The 17,143-nt window shown below is 33.0% G+C and overlaps 2 protein-coding genes across 2 annotated transcripts in view; one reads left to right on the forward strand and one right to left on the reverse strand.

Moving 5' to 3' along the window:
• The first annotated feature begins 953 nt into the window (after window positions 1-953).
• LOC106103337 (gamma-aminobutyric acid receptor subunit alpha-6) lies at window positions 954-12,795 on the forward strand. Its single transcript, XM_013283075.1, has 12 exons — window positions 954-1,065; window positions 1,785-2,034; window positions 6,633-6,967; window positions 7,459-7,526; window positions 7,942-8,162; window positions 8,903-8,985; window positions 9,307-9,441; window positions 11,065-11,192; window positions 11,406-11,591; window positions 11,776-11,907; window positions 12,035-12,224; window positions 12,483-12,795. The coding sequence occupies exons 1-12, from the start codon at window positions 954-956 to the stop codon at window positions 12,644-12,646; spliced, it is 2,004 nt and encodes a 667-aa protein (XP_013138529.1). The 3' UTR covers window positions 12,647-12,795.
• A 123-nt stretch (window positions 12,796-12,918) lies between these two features.
• LOC106103338 (adenylate cyclase type 9) overlaps window positions 12,919-17,143 on the reverse strand; it is a 13,646-nt gene continuing 9,421 nt past the window's right edge. The window contains exon 9 of the mRNA XM_013283076.1: window positions 12,919-17,140. Coding sequence (XP_013138530.1) covers window positions 16,226-17,140 — 915 coding nt within the window. The 3' untranslated portion in view covers window positions 12,919-16,225. The remainder of the gene's footprint in view (window positions 17,141-17,143) is intronic.

Genomic DNA, 17,143 nt, shown 5'->3' on the forward strand with positions numbered 1-17,143 from the left:
ATATATGCTTCAAGACGCAGATAAGAACCTTAATGAAAAAATCTATGTATTTTGAAATATTATTTAGCGATCCTTACTTAAACATCAGTAATCAGAAATATTACAATTAAAGTATGAAAGAATTTTGACCTCAAGTTAATGTACACAACTTTCCAAAAATAATGTTATTAATGGCACTTTCCAGAAAAGCTTAAATTATACAATTTATTTCATACCTCAGCCGTAACAAGTAAATTATATTTCATTTTTGTGACGAACATCTGCGCCCTGTTACAGGACCACATCGCGTTTTACCCAATAGGAAAACCCTACCTCTCACTAAAAATAAATTACTTGTTTCGTCACCACCAGCTGTACCGACCTTGCGAAATAACCAGTACAAATAAAAAATATTAAATCATTTTGTCATCAAAAATCTACTCTATACTCGGTCAAGAAAGAAAACAGTCTTACGAAAAAAAAAACAAAGACTTTGACATCGAAATTATGTCATGATTGACGTAATATGACAAATTTCAAATTAAAATTACAACACCAATCATTTGACAATAAAACTAATCATATAAAATTACAAGAAATTCAATAGTTCAAATTGTAACAAATGGATAAATAATATAATGTGGAAGTTTATACAAAAAAAATTAAAGAAATTAACCTATCTTATTAAATCAACATGCAAAGGTATCCAAGTTAAGGTGGGAGTATCAGTTGCTGGAACATATTTGAACGAATGGTGATACAAACACCTTCCTAATCAAATAAAAGTCATACTACAAATGCAAAGAAGATCTTGTTATGTTTAATTAATTGGGAATAAGTAAAACTGTCGACTAATGGCCACATCAGTGAACACTTCAACTATTTTCAAATGACCAATTGGATTTGGACACAACATCGCATACGAACTCAAGCAAAAATTATACTTTAAATAAATTAACATTAAATCAAGAATAATGTCGGAACCAAACAATGCAGTAATAAAATACTTACCACAGTTCGGTCAAGGTCTGATGGCTGTCGGCTACGTGATGGATCATTTCGGATGCTACGAGGCGCCTCTCCCAAGTGCGTTTATATTACTTGGACATCTGTTTGTGTTATCAGATCCAAGCACACTGTCTTTAGAAAAGCCTAAAGTACGAGTTATAAATATCATATTTTTATTCGGTAACATTTTTTCGTTCGTCTACGATGTCGTAACTACTTTTCCATGTTTCGATTAAAACCGTCTGTAATGCTTAATTTTTACGATATGAAATTGTTAACAGTCCATTAAACGAGATAAATGCAACTGCTTTATTCAAACTAGCTGCCCTTTACGCCGAATTATGATTCGTGTGTCTCGTATTAGATTACCAGTACCTAGCTATGTTATTAAAAATGTTAAAGTAGTAATGCTTAAACGAAAGTTTCGCTAAAAAAAACAGTTAATTCCTGAAGGTTTTAATACTTCATTTCATAAACATTGTAAAAGTTTAAAGTCAAGTATGTTTATCCCGGCGAGTGGCGCTACTATCGGTTAGTCTGTCAGAAAATGTTTAAAACCTACATGGACATAGAAAATCGCATATAAAGAGGGCGCTAGTGCGCTGTCGTAATTAAATTTCACTTATGCCCACCGAGTCAGTCTTGGTCTATGAAATAAAAATCTGTCTTTGATTGTCATCACAAGACAGATAAATCTAAATTTTAATCAATAGAAATGTTTAAAACAATCTAATATTATTCAATCAATAACTAACATTTATATCCAGAAAGTGTGAAAAGATGATTATTTCATATAGAGAAGTTAAGAGTGCAATGCAGTGATAAAATGAAGATACTGTATCCAAAATGTAATCCACAGAAGACGAGTCAAATATCGAATAGGATAAAATTTCATATGCCGGTCAAGAATATTAATTTATCTTTGGCGAAAAATCTGTTAATAATACTAGCGTACACGTTGGCGAATATATTCTCCGGGGAATATCCTTTGATGACAGGATTTATGGTTATTCTGGGCCACCTTTTAGCAATAGCATCTGATTCCTGGTCCGTTTACAGAAATTTAACAAACGCAAATGATTCCCAAGACTGCGCCTCGCATATGTTCTTTGTTATCGCGAATATATTTTCAATAATTGGTGAATATAAAGAAATAGAATCGACATTGATACATCAAGTCATAGTATGAGAGTATGAACAAGTATAATAAAAATGTACAGAAGTTAAAAACAAAGCAAACATTAGTTGCTAAAGTTCGAATTACATACAGGATGCAATCATAATATTACTCAATTATTTACAATATACAAAAATTTTTTAATAGTTTACCTTATTAAATAAAAAAATGAAAAATGAAAATTAAAAACTTGTTTAACTGTTAGTTATATTATCACGAAAACTAGAAAAAAGTAAGTTTTATAAAATTAAGCTAATTAAAAAAATAATATAAAGTTTGTGTATAGAGTGAAATTGACTTTTGATATAAATTGTAATTTATTGAAAAACGTATTTTCTTTGCGAGATAAATTTTAATTGTTTGCATGGCTTGGTCATGTTGACGGGAGAATATTAATTTTCATCTCTTTTACACCAGTTAAGTGGGTTTATGTAGAAAGGACGTGATTAATTTGAAGAATTTTGTTCCGATGTTTTTAAGTCTTTTTATTATACTTATAACCTTAGTCGCCACATTCAGAATCTAATGGTTACTAGTAGATATTTAATGATAATTTCTTGTAATAAATAAACATTCAGAGACTTTCTTAGTCTTCGACTTGGAGTTTTTTTGATTGCGGCAAAACTTTTTTTTTGCTATATTATAAGGTGGCAAACGAGCAAGCGGCCACCTGAATCCACCGAAATGGAAAGCGACCGCTGCCCATAAACATCCGCAATTGCAGATGCGTTGCCTACCTTAATTGACGGAGAAGACGCACATAAAGAGGACATTTCCCCTTCCTATGCGTCTCCTCCACCGCCAAATCCACTTTTCCTTCCCATCCTTTCCTCTTAAGAAAAGGGTGAAAAGGGAAAAGGACTAAAATTAGGCCTCCGGCACCACACTCATCAGACGAAACGCGGAATTGCTTCCACTTCACGCCTGTTTTCTGTGTGGTCGTGGTATTACACTGGACGAGCCGGCCCATTACTACACATGTTCTATTAACTTATTGCTTTTAGTTCTTAAGTTTATATATTTTTTAATAATGGTTATATAATTCTTGCCATCGTATTACATCGTATACATTAATTAGATAAAAAAGAAGAGATTAAAGCGAACACAGCAATATCAGAAGTAGGATCGATGGAGGTTCAAAATGTGCGACACTTTCATGTCGCGGAGGGTGCTCGGCCGAGGTGAGAGTGCTCGGTGCTCCAACGCATCGGACACTTTCATTTTGTCCTTACCATGAATATCAAATCGGGATACTCGCAATATTTCTTGGAAAATGTTTTTGTATTCGATTTTTATTTAGTAACATCTGATACCACTTTTTGAAAGAATCTAAAGATTCTTCAATTGATTATCAATTTATTCGTCAGTGTACTCGTGCAGCTTCGTCCGCATTATTTCACATTTACCCCTAAATAAAGAGATTGAAAGTATATATAGCCTGGACCGTGCCGTAAGGATAGGGTTTATTATTAATAATTATTTGCAAAAATACTGTAATTGCTGACAAATACATAAAAAAAATTTGTGTGTTTGCGCTTTATTCTATTAGTATATATTCTATAATTATATGATCTAGATACCCAAATTGTGTAAAACCATTGACTATAATCTCACGTAAATTAAGTTGACCGCCGATCATTGCAAACATCATTATAATTGTAGATACATTCGATCTCTCGGTACATTTACCTAATATACGAGTATTCTAGTAGCTACTTCCCAACTTATATTGCAGTTATAATATAAAACATGTAGTATACAGTGTAGTGCAAATGTTAAGTAAAGTTTAACAAAGGAATCTAAACAAGGGCGCACTCCCTGTCATCTTAACTTCCGATTACTGGCCGCTGAGAGCGAGGCAGAATTACTAAGCCGTAAGTAACATTTAGGAAACTTCTTTCACTTCAATTAAATGAATAAATTGAAACGAAAGTATTATAAGTAGCACTAAGGGTTAGATGTTACATTTACGAGTATGTACAGTTTGTCCACATGGAATTTAAAATATTTAAAAAAGAACATGCAGACGAATTGCGTACGTCCTTCTTTTCAGAAGTCGGTGAAAAAATATAACCCATGTCACCAAATGATAAGGTCGGTTTTTAAGGTGAAAGAATATTTTAAATCGGCCCAGTTTCTGAGTTATTTCAATGCATTCAAAAATATAAATCTTTCCTTTTTATAATATTAGTATGGATACACGACATTTTTACTGAATATTTAAACTTGTATTTGGTTATGTTTTTTTTGTAACCCATATAGTATGGGTAACCCATATCTAGTGCTTACTTATACTAAGTTTTTACGACATATTAAAGATAATAGTAACTATTATGTTGTGTAAGTACTGTATGTTCGGTTGTCCTACATTAGATTTAGGACTGACTAGGGACGATTTCGATCCGTTTTGTTTATACACCAGAGGATTTTAAACAAGTGAAGTTTATGTAACAAACAAAAAATAAATCGGACATTAGTACACCCGAAATTAGAACACTTTTTGAATTAAAGCGTAATGAGCTACGTAAAAAAATCAGGTTTTACTACTTATCATTTTGATAAAAATCGTAATATTCTAATATTATTAAAATCCTAAACCTTTCAAAACGTTATTCTTAAGCAGTTCTTTAATTAATTTGGTAAGTGCTTTAGACGAAATTGCCCTAAATCTGCGTTTAAATCTGTTGAGCCAACTGAAATACGTTGATGAAAATTCAATAACTTAAAGTAGCATACGCCTACCTCTCGCTAATATAATTACTATTAAGTTAGCATAACTGTTAACTTTAAAAATATATTTATTCACTAGCTTTTGTCCGCGACTTTATCTACGTCTCTATTCTTTTAGACTACATCTATGCCAAATTTAATCGAAATCTGTTCAGCAGTTTAGGCTCCAGTATGTTTGTTAGAGTTTGTAGCCTAAACCATTCATCCATCAAAACTCTCGCATGCATAACATTAGTATAAAATTTAGTTATAATGTAGTTTTCAAAACATCTATTGCCTCACACACAGGAAGAAAATATTCTGCATTTAGTTTAACCGACATCCCAAAAGAAGGTGGAAATTCGTCCGTTTCGTAGGCAATTTTTGTCTCTCGTTCTCCTTCTAATATTAAAAATTTGTAGCAATTTGCTACTTGTATATAGTTTAATGGAAAATGTAGCTCAATATTGTAAAATGCTCAACTAAGTGAAACGAAACACATCGACCCCGAAGAGCGCGCAATCAAGAAACATTCAAAGACGCCAATCACCGCGTGACAATCCAATCGCTACAGCCTATATACTCGTACATAGATGACTCCTGCACCCACTTACGATGTATTAACTATAAATAAATCGTCACGAATAGTTCAGAAGAGTTAGTTATTATAGTTTTTCTTGCGTTGGTAATTTAAATTTGTAAATTAACTATACTATTATAAAGAGGAAAGATTTGCATGTTTATATGTATTTAAATAGCTCAAAAACAACTAGGCCGACTTTAAAAGCTACGTTATCAATGAGTAAAAGGCTATTTTTTTTTTAAATATCATGCAGACGATGTCGTGAGCAACATAGTTTCATATACGTGTTGTCAGTAAATTAATAATTTGAACTATTACTGCCTACTATAAGACTATTAGATATAATAAATCAATTTTCCCTTAGACCAGGATTTGAAAGGGCATTGGAAATACGTTTCATTTCCTCTATTTCGCAGTGACCTTTACCTCGCACTGATTAACTCTGATTAGTGCGAGGCGGGCGAAGCGAACCAAATTATGGATACCGATATGGATGTAAAGTTTACATAGAGATATAGATAATGTAACTAAAATTACGATTTTTCCTGAATTTCGTAACAAGACACGTTTACTATCTTTAACATCTGTTCTCGTTTGGTGATTTTTACATTATATTTGAATAATAAAGTAAATGCAAAAATCCTACTCATGAGTTGTACGATTTTTTTTACATAATTGTACTCACAGTTTGTTATTACCTCATATTCACAGTTTTGATATATTTTTTCCTAGATGTATTCATTGTAAATCTTTAAGACTTAAAAACAAGATACTCCTACCATTGTTACCCTAGATATCGTCCACGATTATGAATGTTCCAACATTTAAATGTAAGTTTTTATATCTAAAGCTTTTAAAAGAAAATAATTATATGAAATACAGACATCCGCTGTTTAACATAACTCAAATATGATAGTAAAATACTGGGCTCGATGCCAAAGTTTTAGTGTACCGTCTTGTAAAATCAAAACCGCTAACGTTGCAGTATTAAATGTTCAATATAGTACATGATACATGCAATTATATTAAATGCATATTCAACTTCAGCGATTACACAAAATGCTGATTCAGTTCCAATAGTTACGGACCTCATTGTTTCTTGGGCAATCTATACTTTACAATATTTAAGGCTTTCAGACTGAAATGGAACTAAAAATGTAATATTTCTGTCAACAGTTGCTTGAAAGCTGACGCAAAAGGAGCAATTTATTTGACAACTAAAAACGGAACATTTCCCATATCACTCACCTCTCTGAATTCCCAAGACGACGTGACGCAAGACGCTGCAAGGATTTTCTCAGCAACCACTAAAAATGTCACAAGTCTCCAGTGGGATGACATCGCCGATGATATATTGTTCTCGAATTCAAACGAAACACAAGATTACGACAATATGTGGAAAAACAATCAAAAAAGAAGCATCAATGACGCAGTGTCAAAGAATATTACACTAGTTTTAGAGAACTTGTTGAAAAATTACGAAAATTCTCAACTACCTACACATGGAAAAGGTATGTAAAAACTGTATAGTTTGTCTTTGAGGAATTTTATTTAGACTAAAAATAGCATCACAACGAAGAATACTTACTTATATTTTAAAAAATATGTCATATATTTCAAAAGAAGAAATATTTATAAATTCAATCAATTTCCTTCTCTTTAAATACAATCATAACAAAAGTTTTTACCTTGGCCAGTACTGAAGCGCTATCGATGTCAATGCGTTATTTGTTTCATAAATATTAAAATAAAATCAAACGCGATTGTTCTCGATATTTGTATAAAAGCGTTCTATTCAAATTCAATCACATCTAGATCGTGCAAAAATCTGCATACTTAAGCCGCGCATATACGAGTTATCGACAATATTTTGTTAAGAGACCATCATTTTACATCACTAACAACCTTTAAGCCAAAGTCAACAAACGATTGTAGGTAGGAAGGTAGAATTTATGATGTTGTTGCTAGCTGGAACTTGTCCTAACGATATTTTATTTTGCAGGCTACCCAACAGTCGTCCAAACAAACATTTTAATCAGAAGTATGGGTCCAGTATCCGAGCTCGATATGGTCAGTAAAATATAAACATTGTAGATAAACAAATCCGATTATTTTATAAGGACATTATCTAGAAATCATTCCACAAATCGCGTTGGAAATATTTCGTAACGGTCCACTAAATATTATACGTTCAAAAGGAATAAGTTTTTCTCCTCAATACTCTTTTCCGTTCAGTAAGTTTCATACCTTTTATTTTCGCGTAATGGCTTTACTAAAGAATACATATTCATGTCAATATTGTACATATTTAAAAGTAAGAATAAAAAAATCTGACCTGATTTAGCATATTCAACTATGCTTCGAGTCACTCACGGGCCTTAGCGATGTTAGCTACTTTGTCGTAAACGTTTTCTTTGTAACTCCAAATATGCGAAACGTTTCGCCGCAATTCCTTAACCTTGTAACATATTTTCCGTTCTCACAGGATTACTCAATGGATTGTTACTTCAGGCAGTACTGGCGGGACACGCGCCTCTCGTTCCTCGGGCCCATTCGCTCCTTGTCCCTGTCTATCAAAATGCTGGAGAGAATATGGCGGCCCGACACGTACTTCTACAACGGAAAGCACTCCTACGTCCACACTATTACTGTTCCCAATAAACTTTTACGTATCAGTCAACATGGAGATATATTGTATTCTATGAGGTTTGTTTTTTGAAATCTTATTAACTATATTTAAACCGTCATAAGGTTACCGCTATAAGGGATAAGGATGTCTTAACATAATTGTAAGTTATAGTGAGTGATAAATAATGAAAAAAAAAATAAAACAAGCTATTTTATTCTAGGAGTTATTAAAAGAAAAATCTAATCAAGATCTTATAGATGGTCTATAATTAATTTCATAGAGTTATTAATCAAGATGGCGTCCCATTTTTAATTGGCTGTATGCAAAATGAAAAATTCTCAGCTCTTGTTACAAGAGACACTTGTTCATTTGGTCACAAATTGCTATGAATCTCATTTAAGAATTAATTAGTATTAAAATTCTTAATATTAATGTGTAATTTTGTATTTTATTAATGAAGAGAATTATTATTCATTAAAATTAATTAAGCTTTCATAATTAGTTATAATAACCAGAGAATATTTTGAAGATTTTGGATATCGTTTTATTACATCTAGCACACGGAGACAAGATCGATTAAAAGATTTTTTTTAATTCAAATTTCAATCACAATAAATTGAATATCTGTATCGATATCGAACATTCTAAATTTAAACTCGACGAACGTATAATCGCTTTAAAAGGAATTGGTTCGATATGCCAGTACTACTGTAGCACACAATAGAGCTTACGTAGGATTTGAACGTAATCCTTTCACAAAACTCATTTCAGCATCACTAAATGAGGCAGTTCCGTTTAACACAGTCGTAATTTACAGATTGACGATCAAAGCGAAATGTCCAATGGAGTTACGTAATTTTCCAATGGACAGACAGTCGTGTCCCCTTATCCTCGGAAGCTGTAAGTATTGTGTTTATTTTTAACGACGAAATTAGCAAAGAACATTTAATTTCACAACTATTATCGTAGCCTTTCAATCTTATATTTAACACTAACTTTCGCTCGCGACTCTGTCTGCGTGGAATTTAAAAAAAAAACATAAACAAATAGCCTATGTGTTCCAGAGTATCCTCTACATCTATGGCAAATTTAATCCAGAACCGTTAAGTAGTTTAGGCTACAAAGTCTAACAAACATCCATCCATCTAAACTTTCGCATTTTGTGAAACCCGTACTGTGGTACGAGAACAAAGTCTTTACATAGTTTCATTTTTTTTCTAGACGCGTATTCAAACCAGCAACTAGTGTACCAATGGCAGAACAGTCAGAGCGTTAACTTCGTGCCGGGCATGACGCTCTCTCAGTTCGACCTCATCAGCTTCCCTTATCGGAACTTCACCTTCACAAGGAGAGAAGGTTAGTATACAACATTAATTATGGGTTTGTCCCACATTCAAAATACGATAAGCTTACGTCTTGTCAATTTATCTGGTCAAAACTTTGTATAGTACACAACGCTTGAGTTGGCACACCAGGTAGAAGCGTAATTTTGTTTCAGACATGCCAAAATCTGAGTACTTTTATTGAATAATTACTTTCATTTTCATTGCACAACATTCGATTATTTTTAAATCGACATACATTTTCATTATACACTTTTGGTAACAGAAGCAACGTACATATCTACGCCTTTTAATAATAGTATTTCAATAGGTTTCTACAGATATAATTTCTGCTACATGTGTTGAAGTAGACAAGGGTGACGAACTCGTTTATTACGTCGCCTATACAAATACTTCGTGGTAACATAATTTTCTTATTAACGTTACTATAGATGTTTTTGTCTGGACAAAAGATTATTGATTGCGAAAAGGTGGAGCAATGTTAGCGACCGATATTTCTTTACTTCAATCGGTACGGATAACTTATGTTACCTTATTGTTGTATTGAGACCAAATAATTATATCTATTCTTACTTGATTGTAACTTATTTTACTAAAGAATCAATTACGTCTCCAATATTTAAGACATTTTACAACAACAAAAGATAAAATCATATAAACGGTAATCTTTATAATTATCCTTAACTCCACAAACTTAACAATCTTCAAGACAAAATCATATAAACGGTAATCTTTATAATTATCCTTAACTCCACAAACTTAACAATCTTCAAGGCACTTAGTAAGCCTTGAGCCACTAACTATTCGCGAAAGCCGCAGAAACTTTCTTCGGTCACGATAATTTGTACTTTCATGACTTCTATCCTTAATTTTTCTTTTTACCTGAACTTTATTAGTAAACAAAATTACCATACATATTCAAAAAAATATTAACCAATTATTTACGTTTACGTCATGCCCTCTCTTGCCTTTTACCCGATATTTTTATCGCAATTCTTGTTGACGTAATATTCCTAAAAGCTTTTTAAATGAGCGTTCTAACCTTACAAAGCGTTTACACATTTTTTGATTTCCAATATAAAATATTATCTGATTTTTCTTCCCCTAAGAGCAAATGTATAGTATACGACAGGACTTACTGCATCGACACGAATCGGCTTTTACGCTTCGCGGGCATACATTTTATGTCATTTGAAAAGACTTGCGGCGAAAAATGTTATCGATTTAAAGGGGAATTTGGTCTTAGGTGGTATTTAATAATCGCACTGACAGGCCATTTACCTAATAAGCCGACGTTTTAACTTTGTGCAAATGTCTATTGGCTAATTGGCAGCGGTCACTTCCATGTTTTAGATAAAATTCCTCCTTGCTTACATTTTACTACTAAACGTAACCTGTGTTACTCATAGGCAACATTAAAACATTGTGATTTTTTAACGCCGTGGTCTAAAAATATGTTGTTTATTAATAGTTCCTCAACATTAGTAATAATAAAATATCATACTTAACAGCCTAGACCGATGACGTTAAAATTGCTAATGCGGCACAGTACGATCGTCTCGAATTACTAGTTTCTATACATTTTAGTACTATCAACAATAATGAGAACACTTAGTAGACGTGTTTCCTTTCACAGGAGATTTCTCCGTGCTGCAAGTATCGTTCAATCTGCAACGGCACACGGGCTATTTCCTCATACAAGTTTACGTGCCTTGTATCCTCATTGTCGTGCTGTCTTGGGTTTCATTTTGGATTCATAGGGAGGTACGTAAATAAACGTAATGTTTTATTTTCTTATGTCAATAGAACTTAGATTCGGCTTCACATTCAAACGACTAATTCGGCTGTTTCTCGGTGCTACATCTATACGAAATTTCGTTTCTAACTTTTATTCAAACGTTTTTTCAATTGTGATGAGTCTATGCGAAGAATAAAAGTGTTATTTAAGTTTTTCATTCCATGTATTTCACGTTCCAGGCAACATCAGATCGTGTAGGCCTGGGCATAACAACAGTTTTGACTCTGTCTACAATCAGCTTAGATTCCCGCACTGATCTGCCCAAAGTTCGTTACGCGACTGCCCTTGATTGGTTTCTGCTGATGAGTTTCTTCTACTGCATTGCCACTTTGTTGGAATTTGCTGGAGTACACTACTTCACCAAGGTAAACAATAACAGTAAAAATTCTCTTCTGCCTAGAGTTTTAGGCAGGCAGGCATTTGATTTGGTATGTATTTCCGAAATTTAGGAACTCTTGTTTGGTGTGCCTGAAGAAACGGGTGTAATTAGAAATTTTAACAAAAATATTATGTATACGACTTTGCAAGTAAAGTCTTATCATTTTTCAGGTTGGCTCTGGTGAAATTGTAATCGATGATGCCGAGTGGGAGGAGCTGATAGAAGAAGTGGGAGGTGACGCGTTCGCGGCCAGGCAACTAGCGGCGCGACGTCGAAGCTCTTCAAGATCTGCTACTAATTGTGTAAGCAAACTATCTTGCCCCTTTACCCTACGAAGCATTATATGTATACTACTCTTTCAAACTAGCTATTACAAGTTAGTCTTTATTCAAAAAACAGATAGGCAACTACGTACAATTTTATTTACAGAATTTCTCTCTACCGTCACAAGGGGCGTGCGGTAGCGAAGGCGAGGATCTACCCGCACCTGAACAGACATCAGTGCGACTGACCATGGAGCGCACCACGCAGACGGAGAGACGTGTCCCGCGCTGGAGGCAGCTGCTCTACTGCCTCGCGGGGGATGACCGCTATCGCAGGCAGAGACAGATTGAGGCCGGTCAGTAAACTATCGAGTCAGACAAATAATTTGAAGTCTTAATTATCCACGTAATCATCTTGGATTGAATATAAACCTTGGTCAGCTTTGAATTATTCAACTTAAAGATTATGTGCCATAGAAGTATTTGAGTAAATGTGTTATTATTTTGTAATCTACTTCTTCGAAATTTTCTTTCTAAAATGAAATTAGTCCTATACATATATACATAGTCCTTTGAAGCTTCCTTAATCATATCTTTTTTTACTCTTTGTTTAGGTAAGCGTGGCCACATTAACAGCGTGTCGCACATCGACAGGGCTGCGCGGGTGCTGTTCCCTGCCTCGTTCGCGCTGCTCAATCTCTTCTACTGGATGATCTACGCGTTATCCAGCGACGATTTCGCCTGGAGCGACAACCCTATCAACACTCTATCGCATTAATATTACTTTAATAGTAGCCGTAATATAATAAAAGTAGTATTTAGATATAGTAATGTAAGATGTTATAAATCTATTACACAGGTAGCTATGTATCTTATAAGCATTACGTTAACATCACATCTAAAAAACAAGTTAAGCAAGTACAAAATTTGTGTATACGATAGTCACATTCTCATCGACGGATTTATGAATGTCTTTTTTATATTCATATATTATTACCTGATATAATAAAACTAAATATAACTATATTATTGATATTTAATAAAACTCGATTCAGATCATCATATAATATATTAGGTCTCATTATGGGATAAAACGAAGGGTTTGGAGTATGCTCTCTAAATACACAATACAATATAGACAATGTAACGCATTAAAATAACTGTCCCCTCATCTTAGAAAACTCTTACATCGACTTCAAAGGTGTTAATTAGAGACCAAATAACCTTAAATAGTTATCATAGCCATTGATATTATTAACCTCAAATAAAGTTCGCACAAACGAATTTGCATGAAAAATGTTAAGCTAATGTCACACGTGAAAATTTAAGAAGGCTCAACTCACTTTTATTTTCGGATGACAGCACCGACTATTTTCGTAGCCATCGGGGGTCCATCATCAGACCGAGTATTACTTAGCTTCGTTCGCGGTCGTGCCACCCACTCAGAGCTAATACTAGCCCATAAGATGGACACCCGATAAGTCCAAAACTAGTCAGTGCCGTTAACAGAAAAAGTGACTTGAGCCATCTTTAATTTTCACTCAAGATAATGTCTCACGAAAGAAAGAGAACATATTTTGTGTGTGATAACGAACTCTGATAAGAACCTTTGAAGTCAATCTTTGTCAACGTAGACAATAAAGCAACTACACTATTATAAATCCAGTCTACATTTGTGCTAAACAGAAGTATACCTTACGTTATATAGTCTTATATATCATAATAGCATATCAAAAATGGCATACATTGGCACGCGAAATTAGCAACTGATTTGAGCACTAACCAATGCACATTAATAAATTTTCATTGTTTTTTTCAGTACGTGTCAACGATATTTTCATTGAAATAATCTGATTACTTTATTCGAGTCGATATGTAAAATTATACATTTAAAATTTTAATCATAAAGCTACAACAAAACTATTTACAATAAACTAGCAACATTGCACATAGAAGATATCTAGAAATGAAAGTTCTTAAACTTATCGAAGTAAAAAAACAATAAATAAAATATTATGTCACCTCTACAAATACACATATATAGTTATATGAATGCAATCTATTGTATTTATTGATGTATCAAAATGTGTAAATTGCTATGTCCAAAATGAGGGAATATAATTTATTCGATGTCAATATATTAAATGAATCTATATTAGATATTTTAAAGCAACTATGACAACTCTAGTAATTTGTAGAGATTAGACTAAAATGTATAGAAAAATCTACTATATCCCAAATTTACTTTGACACTTTTTAGGTTATGTTTCTCAAGTATGTGAGTATAACAACTTTTTCCCCTTCTTTTCAGTGTATTTTAATCACCATATTTAAGCAAATGAGAAACATAACCTCAAAATATGTCCATTTTCTCGCACTTTTTCATTTAGTTGATACATTTATTATCTGTAGAGAGCACGAATCCGCATAAATATACTTAAAGTTATTTCTGATTTGGTCCAATAATGTTTATAAATACAATTGATAACATTATCAAAGCCGTTGACATAAATAGTTTTAAGTAGAAAATAGACAATTTCAAGGCAAATTGTTAATACAAGTGGAATGTATAGTAAGGCTTCCTCTTCATAAGTCAGAAAAACTACATACATGTAGAAGACAGAACATTCTCTAAGAGTTAGGATCATTCTAGAACATTTATACACATTTCACTAATAAATTAATAATCACTACGATAACTCACAATAAATATTTTTTCCCCATTTTGATGTTATTATTTACGAATCTCTTACGACTCGTTTTAAAGTACATTTTTATAACCTAATTTGTCACAGACCATTAAATTGGCGCGAAAAATGAATCATAGACGAAGCATCAATTACTTGATCTTCGTTTCAATGTTGGCTCAAAAGCTATAGCTTTATAAATGACAAAAAAATCACTCAATAAAAAAATTGACACTAAAAATGTATCGCCCGTAAGCCCACTTTATTATATCGTATATAAATAACTACAGCTACCATAGTATTAAGTTGACGTCACAAAAGTAAATTCACACTTTTAGCACAGAATATGTTTTTTTTTTTAAAGAAGCAGTCTCATTTATTGTAAAACATGCGTACGACAGCAAACTGAATAAAAACAAAATGTTATACCTTGTTATAGATTATTGTATACCCCTGTAAGGTCGTTTAAAACAGTAGTTTTAATAGGATTTTGTAGATATTTCCTTGAGAATTTATCACACTACATATTAGATAAGAAGTCTTGTTTTTCAATGTTATAGATTAAGTAGATAATTTAACGATACGTTTTCTTAAAAAAAAAAACTACGTATGTAAAAAAAATCAATAAATCGATATTGATTTCACCATAAATATAGTAAAAAAGCTGCCAGAATTACCACACAACACATAAATATTAAGCAGTTGAAATAAAAAAAAATAAAAAAAATGGACAAGCATTACATATAATAGTTATGAGCTACATTTTCACATTTCTACGATCTATTGTAAAAATATTTAGTACCTTGAAATAAATATTGACAAGTTAATGCTACATTACCTACCACAAAGTATAAATAAAATTAATTCGAATTACGTAGCAGTTAGTATCTTTTATGTACAAAATAGTCTCTAATTCGATATAAATAAAACATACATTTTCTATACAAATCTCACTACATACGATTAGTTCGTTTAATAATAAATATACTAAATAAACCGTATTTCAAATCGAACGATTTACCTCTCGAATAGAAATATAAATATATTTTTATTATATCCACAATATCTCTGCATAGATTATGGCAACTCTGAAAAAAAAACTATGGCATCGCTTTTTAATACAAGACGTAAGGGTTGTCAATGTTGCCATGTTCAAAAATTACGATTTTTTGCCAAATTATTGCAAAGATATTGTAATTAAAATAATTACCACAGAACAATGGATATCAGAATACCCATGTGTCAGACTAGAGTACTGATCGCAAACAGGCAAGGATTACTAAGCACTTTTTCTACTATAGAAGAAATCACAGAGGAAGTTTTACCACGATATTACATTAACTATTAAAAACTTTAAAATAGAATAGTTATTGTGCTAAATATAGAGCCGTCCGTATTAAGACTCAAACCACAGACTAAATATCAAAAGACTTCTGGCAATATCGTAGTCTCATTCTAGACGCTTAATTTAATTACATTGATATATGTAAATAGGATTTCACCTACGAGTATTTTTCGTCAAGTCTATCACTTTGAAGTGTATCAAAAACAAGGTATAGACAGGTAGATATTCCTTACCATAAATATAGTATTCCATTTCGTAATGTCAATGTAAAAAATATAAATAATTAAATCACAGATTCTACGCTTTTTAAATATAATTTTCTAATCTAAGAGTCCTTTTTACCAGCAACGAGATATACGTTCATGTCATCTTTACCTTTTACGTAGACCCTGCCGCGAGGTTCAAAGTCGTATTTAACAGAGAGAACTGGGATACAAGCTTCGCCGACCTGGATACGTTTGACAACGCCAGTTGAGTCCATTCTCGACGCTATGTTAACGGCATCGCCCCAAATATCATAGTACAGTTTGGTAGTACCTATGACACCCGCGGTGACGTCACCAAAGTTGTACCCTATTCGTAGAATGAAATCGAACTCGAGCAAATCCTGATTAAAGTTATCTACAACTTTCTGCATTTCAAGCGCAAAGTCCATCAATTGGTACAAATGATCATACGTTCCTCGCGACGCGTGTCTCAAGTCGGGATTGAGACCACTAGCTGCCATGAATGTACTTCCTATGGTCTTTATCTTCTCGACATGTTGGAACTGCGGCCTTTCTAGTAATTCATCGAAATCAGCAATCAATTCGTTTAGAACTCTCAAATATTCTTTCCCCTTCAAGTACGACTCGTCGTACATTTCGTTAAAGTTGACTATGCTCGCGAATATAATACCGACGTCTTTATGATTTTCCGAATACTTCGCCGTGTTCTTTAACTGATCAGCCACGTGACGTGGTATAATATTATGGAGTAGCCAATCCGCTTGATTTCTCATGTTCTGAACCTTCTGCTTATCAAGATTTGCCACGACGTTACTATAAAAACTCAATCGGTAACTAATTTCAAATTCTCTATTAAGGAACCAAACGAGCATCAGCAGTAAAGCGACATCCAAGTAAAGTTCTGTCAAATGCATTTTGTGTCTCACTCCTTCAAATAATTCAGTTCCATTTCTATCCAACCAATCGTCGTATGTACCGTTCATCATATTCATGAAGGATAGATTCCTTGCAACGGC

This window comes from Papilio polytes, unplaced genomic scaffold (genome assembly GCF_000836215.1).
Source record: "Papilio polytes unplaced genomic scaffold, Ppol_1.0 DF823823.1, whole genome shotgun sequence".
In the NCBI taxonomy this organism is placed as follows: domain Eukaryota; kingdom Metazoa; phylum Arthropoda; class Insecta; order Lepidoptera; family Papilionidae; genus Papilio; species Papilio polytes.

What these genes read in the sequence shown, in the direction of transcription:
- LOC106103337 (XM_013283075.1), top strand. Translation starts at nt 954, where the DNA reads ATGTCGGAACCAAACAATGCAGTAATAAAATACTTACCACAGTTCGGT. An exon ending in GCAATAGCATCTGATTCCTG is followed by an intron (nt 2,035 to 6,632) that starts GTCCGTTTACAG and finishes TTCTGTCAACAG; the next exon opens with TTGCTTGAAAGCTGACGCAA. An exon ending in CACCTTCACAAGGAGAGAAG is followed by an intron (nt 9,442 to 11,064) that starts GTTAGTATACAA and finishes TTCCTTTCACAG; the next exon opens with GAGATTTCTCCGTGCTGCAA.